Here is an 11,896-nt window from a genome sequence, read left to right as displayed (position 1 = left end):
TTATTTAATTAAATAATGCACCAAACAACACAGAATAATAATGTGCAAAAAAAAGCTGACAATATCTCATAACTATCACAATTTTTCTGGATTTCTGACTATGCAACAAGAGCTGAAACTTCATCTAAGCTTGTTGATGTCATTATAACTACAATTTTCAGTGTTAAAGGTCGAAGATTATTTTCTTGACATGATGTTATTATATTGAATTCAAACACTGAAATAATTTCACCATTAAAAGATGCTGTATTGTGTTTGCAGGTTTTCAAGTAACTTTGTTTAAAAGTTATTATGGAATGTAACATCAAATTAAACTGTATCTTTGTTAAAGGGTTGACTGATGAATCAATATTGTATTATATTATTATTGCCATGATTATATTTAGTAAAAGGCGTTTCCATAATATGAATTGAATTTTATCATTGTTGACTGATTGTGTTTTTTGTCCTATCTAAATATTTTGCTGTGTAGTGTTTCATAAGGGGTATGAACACCTTAAACCAGACTCAAAGACAATACATAATTTTTTATTTTTTTTTAGATTTTAAAGTTTCGATATATGACTGGCCAAAAAAATCCTGATGGCAAATGGATTGGTTTGTTGAATTTTGTACTAAGCTACAGGAGGGCCATCTGCACTAGCTGTCCATAATTTAGCAATGAAGGACTACAGGGAAAGCAGCTAATCATCACCACCCACTGCCAACTCCTGGACTACTCTTTTACTAATGAATAGTGCGATTTACCAACACATTATAACACACCCACAGCTGAAAGGAGGAGCATTTTTGGTTGGACAGGGATTTGAACCCGCAACCCACAGATTGTAAGTAAAGCACTTTAACCACCTGGCCATGCAGACAAATGAAAAGACTAAAATATATGAAATCAATTTAATGTTTCTCTCTCTTTTATCTTTAAGTTAAGATAAGTGAATATTTCTCATTAACCTAAAGATTAAAATTTTCTTTTTTTTCCCCACACCTATAAGTGTACAGGTTCATGTACTTGCTCAAAACTAGAACAGACTATGAAACATGTTTAACTTACTGTCACCCTAGTAAAATATTTCAACTTTAATATGACAATTTCTTAATTATCTTGTTTGTTAAACCTACTGTGTATAAAATCTAACAGTTTGCTGTTTACAGATAAATCTAAAGAGAGTAGTGAACATGTATGCATTTCAATATACAATTTTCTAATCTTCAACTCACCCTCTCCAAGGGTAACAATCTGTGTGGGGTAATGACATGTTTACGGATACATCTTGTGACCAGAGATTTCAGCTGTTTAACAATTATGGGGTGAGTACAGGGGTGGTAGAGCATCACCACCCCTCCATGCTGTAAAAAAAACAGACAAGAAAGTTGTTGTTATTCTATTTAGTAGGTAGAACAATACACAGTTATTTCCTTGAAATCGACTGCTCAAATAAAAAACACTGGTTGAAACAATACCCCTGTATTGGATTGAGGCAAATATTACTATCGTGCTTGCATGGCAAACAGGTAAAAAATCTTTGCACTTGTAAAATTTTGGTAAAAGGCCAGGAACTACAATGCTTATTTAATAACACATCTTTTGTATTTAATTTTTCTTCATCTATAAAAAAACTCTATTTCAAGTACATCATTTTTAGTTGTTTTTTTGTAAACATGACACATAACTACATATAACCGTAAATTATTTTCTGGGTCTCGGGGGAATACGACCAAGATATTTGTATATTGTATCTTACAGCTGAATATCAGTATGTAATTACACTATTCTTAATGCCAAAACTCTGAGGTAATATAATCAATCAACTTCTGTGTATTATATTTACTTTGATGTACTAAACATGATGATAACATAAAAAATCCCCATTTTTTTCAATGGACTTCCCTCCGCGAGATACAAACACATTTCAACATACTAATTCTAAGAACATTATTTTAAACAATTCAAAACCATTATAATTTTTTTAGGAACATATGTTGGTGATTAATTGTATTAACTGAAGTGTAAGTAGGTATAAAATACAACATGAATACCTCTACAGTATGCAGCCATCGCTGGGGTGGAACATACTGATAATCCCCGTACACAGGCCATAGTGGTCGGTGATCACCGCTGACAAAGCATGAAAAGAAAACATTTTTATTCTGCAATACATTTTAGTAAATTTACATATATTTTCGAGTTCAGATGAATTTCAAATATTTGTCTACACAACAGAATGGAAATAAAATACATACACTGACACAAACACATACTTCACTAAAAAATCAATTAGATGAAACATTATAAAAGCTATAAAAATTGATTTCATTTCAAATACAATATCGATTATTCAGTCTCTGAATTTTAATAACTAGCATTTCAATGAATTTTAACTGATTTACGGTAAATACACCCAACTTCTACCTCTCATGTGCAACACACTTTTAGTACAGTTATGCAGTTTGGCCTTCTCTCACCCTTGGGCACCCACTGATGAGGGGGGGGGGCACCCCCACAACGAAAACGAGAAGCATAATTCTTTCTTTATTCATTCAATATATGTGTATGAATTTACAAGTTTATTTATTCACTTCACACTATTTTGCACACACACACCCTGCCACCACCCCTGAAAATATTTCTGCAGACCCCCATGCTCTCACCAATAAGTCCAGAGTGCCAACAGTGCATGTGTGGTTTATGTTTCTTTACAATAGAAAGATATTTGTATACATGTGTGCACAGTTAACTGGGATGTACACAACTTGTTAGCATTCACTTTCTAGGCAGGGATTCCTGAATAAACCAATCTACAAACTTTAAAATGGAGGTTCATGTGGTGGGATGCAGATGGTTTTACATCCTCATTTAGATGTGCTGATCATCTTTAACTTTAAAATGGAGGTTCCCGTCTGCATCCCACCACATGTGATCAGCACATCTAAATGAGGATGTAAAATCTTTAACTTTAAAATGGAGGTTCATGTGGTGGGATGCAACCAGTTTTTACATCCTCATTTAGATGTGCTGATCATCTTTGTTGCGGCTACTAAATGCGTTATGGATACTGATGTGTGACATTGAAGTTATTCTATTTCACTATATCAATATCCTTTCTTAGAAAAGTCTGTGTTAACTTCCTTCAGTCGTAAGTGACCATCAAATCATTACACTGTTGAATGATAAGGGATTTGCAGTGAACAGGGTATACTGGTGCTAAACATATTATCTGTAACTACATGGCTGATATCTGTGATGGCAAACCACATTAGCATATACAAATTATTGTGTAAAGTGCAATTAGCCCACAGTAGAATTGCTTAACAATATTAGTAAATCAGTCATTCTACACTTAGGTCCAGTATTCATACAATTTAAAGATTGTACAAAACAGTTAATTATGGGATAATAAGCTTAAATAAATCAATGTGTTTAAATCATATCTCACATAAATCAGTAAGCTACAGTTAGTTTACAAGTTAACTGTAAGTTACACCACAAAGATTAAACCAAACTTATCAGTGATATTTTTTGTAATGCATTATTTACTAATCTACACATTACATACTTCATTTTAAAGCATAATTCAAGATCTTTTTCAGAAAAACTTGGTATTACGTCTATTGTTTTTCAGAAGTTTTCAATGTGGTATAGATTCTTCACTTAACTTGTGGTGGTCCATTACATAAGAAATTTATTCTGCCATTCCACTTCAGCTAACAGCTGAGTTTGGATGTTTTCACCAATTGTATTTCATTTTATTTAACCCAATAAGGTGCAAAGTCCCACTTTTAGGACACAAGTTTAAATTACAAATTAAGTACCATAAGTGAGTTATTTTCAGCTTTTCATATTACACTGATATTGTGTTTTACATGGAAATGTAGGAAAATTAAGACTTATAATTTCATCAACCACTGCACACTTAGGCTTTGTTGATATATATACATAACTGACTTGGCATCACAGTGCTCAATTCCCTGTTTGCTCCCTTAGAGGATCGCTACAAAAATTAATTTATTTGTCAGATAGTGTTTTCATATTTATATGACGTCTCTAAAGCTAAAGACAAAAAATTTATATATATAAAGAAAAAATAGTTCTTGCCATTAATGGGTTAACTAAAACTCTTTTTGTTTCCACTAAACAATATTCACACTGACATTTAAAAGAAACATCAGCAACACATCTGTTATTGTTTTAAAGAAATTTTATAGCTTTGATTATAACAGTATTACTTACTGAGTTGGTATAGTGGTGTTATAGACAATCTTTGTCTTCATGCATAAGTGGACAGGCTTAATGAAAGAAACAATTAATACATATTATAAGTTTATTCTTGACAACCACAACTAAAACTATACATTCAGGATCACAATATTTGTTTCAGTAAAGATAGTTCTCTCATGTAAACATATATTTTTCTCTGAGTGTATGTGAAAATATTATTCCAAGTTAATACATACTAAATAAATAAATATAAGTTCAGATTTTGAAAAGAGAGAGAGAAAATTCTTCACTTACTTCAAATACTTGTGCTCATCACATTTCTATCAACATACTTTAAAGCTTTAATAGCACGTGTTTCAAACCCAACCTCAAGTAATAATCCATGTTATGGTTAGGAACAGGTCATGTCATGGGGAGAAATGGGTCAAGTCATGGTGAAAAACAGGTCATGTCATTGTGATAACTTATGCATGGTTTAAACTAAATATTTGCAATCAATTTCTTGTTTTGGTCAATGTGGCTTATGGAAAAAAGTGATGAATTCAATTCTGTGAAGACTGAATTTCTTCACATAATACAGTTGTATCATAATAACTGTAGACAACCATAGGCTACATCAATCTCATGTTGGACAATCAATTATAAACTCTTAGTATATAATAAACAAAACTTTGAATTATAATCGATCAGACTCGTACAGTACAGTTCCACCAATTACCAAATTTTGGGATCTAATTATTTCAGCATTAACTTTTACATGTCATTAAATGAATAAAAGTCAGTTCTGTTTATAGCCTTTTTTGTAGATATATTACTGACTATTAGTGATTAGTTAAAAAATGCACAGTTGATTGTGCAAATAGTTCCAAAGTAGGCATACATTCATTCTACCCCTAACTACAGCCATTACATGAGTCATCAGGTGGTTAAATATAGAGATCCATACACAAATATAACTTATCAAACCTCACTCCATTCAAAAATAAGGTTTAATAATGCACTTGTGTCTTTTAAGTTGAAAATAAGTGGGATAACTACAGCCCTATTGGCAATAATAGAAGCTTTTTAGGGCTATATTATAATTAACAGCCAGCTCTATACCTTACATCTGGCTGTATTTGAACAAAACTATTCTGTATAACTTTGGGCTGCCCCTTCTCATTATATTTCTATCCAAATTATAAGAACCCACATGTATTATCTTGCATTTATTATAATTAAAACCCATCTGCCATTTATTCACCCAACTCACCAAATGACCTAAATCCTTTTGTAAATCAGCAGCATCCTCTTAACAGCCAGCAACACCAAAGACTTTAATATCACCTGCAAATTTAAGTAATTTATTGACCATTCTTTCATCTATGTCATTGATGTAAATCAAAAAGAGCAAAGGTCCTAAGGTACCCCACTTGTAACATTAGTCCAGTTTGACTGAAATCAGTTTGTAACAACCCTCTGTTTCTTCCATCCAACCACTCTTCTATCCAATTAGCTAACTTATCCCCCACACCTATAAAGATAATTATTTTACAAGCCTTTTATATGGTACCTTGTAAAGTGCTTTCTGAAAATCCAGATACACCAAATCTACACCATTACCCTCATCTACATAAGCAGCATCCTTTTCAAAGAATGTTAAAATATTTGTAAGGCAAGATTTTCCCTTTGTGAAACAATGTCGACTATCCAATAAAATTCTAAACTTTGTTAAATGGCTTTGCAAAGCATCTTTTATCAGACTTTCCAAAACTTTTCCCACAACTGATGTAAGACTAATATTAATAGGTCTATAATTACTGGGTGATAATATAGTGTAACTGGTAGTTATTGGCTTCAGTGCTCTGTTATCATAACGATTCCATAATGTAAATTTAAAGTTTCAAATAATTTAACATAAAGTGATTTGAAGACATGCAGATGGGTATTTTGAAAGTTTCATGGTCATGCCTTTAAACGTGGAGAATTATTTTTCACATTTAAATCAGATTCATACTTAAACGGCTTAAACATTTTACTTCACAGCGAGGGACCATACATTCATTTTACCAACAGGACTCCATTTTTGATTAATTTCTTTTTCTATGCTAACAGTTTACTGAGGTTTGTTTGATTTCTTATTGTTAAGTTGTTTGTTAAGATGTGCTTCATGTTGGTGTGTGTGTGTTTTGGAGGTAAAAAAACTATAACTAGCTTGTTCTTTGTTACACTAAAAGTTCAATGTGATTAAAATGTCAGCTGTTAGACAGATTAACAGCTTTATTGGCACAAATTAAGTAAGGAAAACAACATAAATTCACAAACATATAGAGTAAATTACCATGTATACTTTTGGAAACGATGTACATGGTACACTGAAACTGGTCGGATCATTAAATTTTTTGTAAACTTGTGTTGTTTTTCTTTACTTAATTTGTGCTGATAAAGTTGTTAATCTTTGTAACGTTTGTAGATATCACAAAGTACTTCATACCTTGATTAAAATATCAGCTGTTCTATTTGTTTAAAGCTTGAGAACCATCATGAAGTAACAGTTTTAGCCACTAAGGTAAATTTCAACAACACAGTGTGGTCGGATTATGATCTTTTAAACATAAAAATTAATTTTCACTAAGAAAACTGTAAAAAACTATCTACATTCACCATAGAAGTCTGCTTTATTGCCTTGTTAAGTGTGAAGGCTGCAAAATGAAGACAAAGTTAGAAAAAACTAATGACACATCTACTGCAGAATAAGAAGACACAATTAAACATCAAAGGAATTAAGAAGTACTCAAGGATTAAGGCAATAAGGAAAGTATGGGTGGTACTTATACCCACAGTGGATCATTGGAATGGATAAGGACAGGGACAAAACAAAATGTTGTTATACCAGAAACTTGTACTAGGCAAGTAGAGATCATTATGATGTAATATTACAGTCACATACACTGTAATTCTAATACAATATGCTTTACACCCTAATGTTTATGTACAATACATAAATATCAAATACCTTAATATGGAAAAGCACACAGAGCACTCTTATCACCAAATAATTAATATACAGAAAACACTGCTTAAAAACACCACTACAAGATATATGTAAACTCTATAGGTGCTCCTAAACTGTCATTTAAACAACTCTTATTAAAATCACAAATGTTTAATTTTTTTTATTATACCAGTACACATAACATTAAGAAAACAACTTTTTCAATTAAAAATCATATTTTTGATTTTACTCACAATATAATTAGATGGAACATCTTCACATTTTTCCACTGGTAGAACATTCTGTAAAGACATATGGTGCATTTTTGTTATTCCAAAATAATCTTCACTTGCGATATTTGCCAGTTTTTTCTTCGCTTGTTAACAAACTAACTTTAAATATGTATATAATTAAAACTGTGACATATGACAAATTAAATATGTATATAATTAAAACTGTGACATATAACAAATAGTTTTTATCTAGCTGAACATACGGTTCAATAATAGATGTAGTACAATTTGTACAGTATATGTTACTTTTTTTTATAAGGACTGTTAAATCACAAAACAGAATTAGAAGATCAAAATCAAAAGGTGAACTATCTGTAGTGTTTAAAACATTAACAAGCATGTAGCTATCTTTCTACACAGTTAGTTCTACCTGATAAGTGATTATAAACATTTTTAACAGCAACAATGTACTGAGTATTGCCAAAATTTTAGTATTGCAGTATATAGTGCTGCAGAAGGCTATATTATGATATACAGAGGATTGAGTATGTTATATTAAAACAACTTTGAATATGCAAGTCAGCAAGTCAGGTTACAATCACATATGACATAAAGGCACTGTGGAATAACATATTTCAAGGCTACATTTTGGTATTCTCTAACATTTTGTAAATAGTGTGATACCACCAAAAACTGATCACTTTTGGAAAGGGTATGTAAAAGCCTTTTCTGAAGCACATTATATAAACCCTCAGACCATAAAAGATGTGTTTAAAATTAAGGAGATATTCCTTATACTTAATAGCATCTGAAAAATTTATAGGAATATGGATGAACTTGGGGAACCAGAAACAAGACTGCAACAAGACAACTTATTATAAGCAAAGTGTAGTGTTTTGTAAGACTCTACAAACACGAAGGCTAGTGTCAACAGTGTGAAACATAATCAAGAAGGATCTCCATCTGAAAAAGTTACACAAGTCACGTTTATACAAGTTACTTCAACAACACTTCTGTTCAATCGTTGAATATCTCAAGCAACTGGAGAATGAAACCAGATATACACATCACAAGTTTTAACAGAGGCTCATCGTAAGAAAATGAAGTGCAGCTTTTATGTGAACATGCAAGGTAGGTTATTTTATTTATTTATTCCTCCCTTAATTAATGAAATTGATAATACTAGTTACTATATCAAAAGTATTCACTTTTATTTCATTTTAAGTTGTTGTCCATTATTATACTTTTAATCATAAAAGATTGATTGGCATTGTTAGCTTAGATTTTGTATTTAGGACTAACCTAAATATCCCAAGCTGTCCAAACTTTATGAGACATTATTGACTTTACAGCTGAAAATATCATTAACATTGAGGGTACCCAACTGATGAAACAATGCATTATTATCTTTAGGAGTAGATATGTAAGAATAGAATGGATAATTAGCTATGGCTATAATCTTCCAATCTTTAGGAGTAGATATGTAAGAATAGAATGGCTAATTAGCTATGGCTATAATCTTCCAATCTTTAGGAGTAGATATGTAAGAATAGAATGGATAATTAGCTATTTCTTACATATCTACTTTAACCATTCTATTAGCTACGGCTATAATCTTCCAATCTTTAGGAGTAGATATGTAAGAATAGAATGGTTAATTAGCTATGGCTATAATCTTCCAATCTTTAGACGTAGATATGTAAGGATAGAATGGTTAATTAGCTATGGCTATAATCTTCCAATCTTTAGAAGTAGATATGTAAGGATAGAATGGTTAATTAGCTATGCTATAATCTTCTAATCCTTAGGAGTAGATATGTAAGAATAGAATGGTTAATTAGCTATGGCTATAATCTTCGAATCTTTAGGAGTAGATATGTAAGAATAGAATAGTTAATTAGCTATGGCTACAATCTTCTAATCCTTAGTAGTAGATATGTAAAAATAGAATAGTTAATTAGCTATGGCTATAATCTTCTAATCCTTAGTAGTAGATATGTAAGAATAGAATGGTTAATTAGCTATGGCTATAATCTTCCAATCTTTAGGAGTAGATATGTAAGAATAGAATGGCTAATTAGCCATGACTATAATCTTCTAATCTTTAGTAGTAGATATGTAAGAATAGAATGGTTAATTAGCCATGACTATAATCTTCTAATCTTTAGTAGTAGATATGTAAGAATAGAATGGTTAATTAACTATGGATATAATCTTCCAATCTTTAGTAGTAGATATGTAAGAATAGAATGGTTAATTAGCTATGGCTATAATCTTCTAATCTTTAGTAGTAGATATGTAAGAATAGAATGGTTAATTAGCTATGGCTATAATTTTCTAATCTTTAGTAGTAGATATGTAAGAATAGAATGGTTCATTAGCTATGGCTATAATCTTGCAATCTTTAGGAGTAGATATGTAAGAATAGAATGGTTAATTAGCTATGGCTATAATCTTCTAATCCTTAGGAGTAGATATGTAAGGACAGAATGTTTAATTAGCTATGCTATAATCTTCTAATCCTTAGGAGTAGATATGTAAGAATAGAATGGTTAATTGGCTATGGCTGTAATGATGGCTACATTGATTTTCATAGATACAAATTGATCACGATGTGTAACAGCCACTCATGAGCCTCAAGAAACAAAAGTGGATTTTTCCTTTTACAAAGAATAGAATTATCATCGATTTCTTCATTATTATCATCTTTTGCTTAAGAAAAGTGTTAAAGATATTTTTATTTAATAAAATCTCTCTCTAAATTTTATTAGAGATTATTATTTTATTATTTCATTAATAAGGACCGTAAGCTTGAAAATAACTAAACTATTTGAAAATTTTTAATGAAACTTTTCACAACAGACAGGTGTGGAAATCGACTGGAATGAATCACCTGTGGACTATACTTGTTATAATCCCAAAAATCCACTTCCGTTTCTTGAGGTGAGCTTCTCTTAAAACTGTGATACATTTTTTTGTGTGAGTAAGAGTAAAAAAATATAAACACACACACACACACGCACACACATCAGTAATTTACAACAAAAGAGTGGTGAATATATTAAATATAACAGAGTAAAAAATACATTTTACAACTCTTTAAAAGTCTACATTTGCTAGTCCAATATTAATAACTATTTAAACTTTTTATCAGCATAGCAGTGAAACATTGCATTTTGTTCTTTTTTCCAACCTAGCCACTAGATTGAACCACACACCACAAGTGATACTTATTTTGTTAAATCAACATCAGAATCATGTACATGACGTCAGACTACATTCATATAACTGTATTAATAACACTCAAAGTTTGTTCGTTGTTAAACACAAAAATACACAATGGGCTGTCTATGCTCTGCCCACCGTGGGTATCAAACCCTTATTTTAGCATTTTATGTCATCAAACTAACTGCTGAACCACAAGGGGATAAAACACCCATGGAAGCTAACACCTGGGGTAATTGTGAACTATGAAATTTGGGGTGTTATTTGGGGCAATTCAGTTCACCTCAAGTTCCACATCTTTCATTAGTGTTAGTTATGTAATACCGAATAAACTAACACTGAAGGGATGTTTGGCTTTCTTATGGTAACCAATTTCACATCAGAAGCTACAGCCCTCAGGGCATGCTGTTGGAGACTAAACCTAATTAATGTCATATTTAACGAATTCATCAGATTTTTAGTTAAACTATGTGTACCTGCTTAGCCATTATAACCTCAAGCACATCCATTGATTTATTTCACAATTAACCAAAGTCATAACGTAACAAAAACATTATGTACATACGCATCTTTAGAGACAAAGCTAAACTATGGAAAATTTCATTAATTTTTTACTTATTTTTGCTCTTAATTTTCACAATGCTGCATATTAACCAAATGTGCATGGGGTCGGTCCATTGGACCAGCCCCATCCTAGAGAATGAATGATACTATGGTTTCTAATTTACTAAGCATATTTGCACAAAATGAGGCAAGATGTCAGTCAACAGTACAAGTCCATTGTAAACAAAATATCAAATGTCTTACAGATGTATTTGTACTAAAGATTTATCTGTGAATTGCCAACGTAAGTCTGGCTGATACTTTAACAAGTCAGAGTGCAAGGTGATTTTCATGTGATGATAAAAATACTTCTGTCCATCATACACTTTGCATATTGCATTTGCATAACCTCTAGAACCTCAAAAATGCATATTTGCATTTTCTTTCAGAATCCCTACACATTGTATCTGGTATTTACTCTCCTCTGCTATGAACTGTCACTAAATCAACAATGTAGAGTAAAATTGGTAACTCTGACTCCAAGATACAAAATACTATGTTGAATGGCACTCTGTGAAAAGTCATAGCATGCACACTTTTACCCCTACCCGTGCAGATAAGAGTTATGTAAGTATATAGGTTAGCAGCATCCTAAGCCATAGAAATTGTGGTAAGAATAGGGTTACATGTTTCTGTCCTACTGTT

At 31.5% G+C, this 11,896-nt stretch overlaps 1 protein-coding gene across 1 annotated transcript in view; it reads right to left on the bottom strand.

Annotated features, from left to right (window-relative positions):
- The window catches only part of LOC106468283, a 19,136-nt gene extending 7,919 nt beyond the window's left edge, over positions 1 to 11,217 (bottom strand). The window contains exons 1-6 of the mRNA XM_022396618.1: positions 11,214 to 11,217; positions 10,059 to 10,135; positions 7,445 to 7,492; positions 4,229 to 4,284; positions 2,038 to 2,116; positions 1,219 to 1,347 (exon numbers count right to left, since the gene is read on the bottom strand). Of these exons, the coding sequence (XP_022252326.1) occupies positions 1,219 to 1,347; positions 2,038 to 2,116; positions 4,229 to 4,284; positions 7,445 to 7,492; positions 10,059 to 10,135; positions 11,214 to 11,217 (393 nt within the window). The remainder of the gene's footprint in view (positions 1 to 1,218; positions 1,348 to 2,037; positions 2,117 to 4,228; positions 4,285 to 7,444; positions 7,493 to 10,058; positions 10,136 to 11,213) is intronic.
- Positions 11,218 to 11,896: the final 679 nt, after the last annotated feature.

The sequence above is a fragment of the Limulus polyphemus genome, unplaced genomic scaffold (genome assembly GCF_000517525.1).
Source record: "Limulus polyphemus unplaced genomic scaffold, Limulus_polyphemus-2.1.2 Scaffold2947, whole genome shotgun sequence".
Taxonomy (NCBI): Eukaryota; Metazoa; Arthropoda; class Merostomata; order Xiphosura; family Limulidae; genus Limulus; species Limulus polyphemus.
This window is presented reverse-complemented; position numbering and strand designations above follow the sequence as displayed.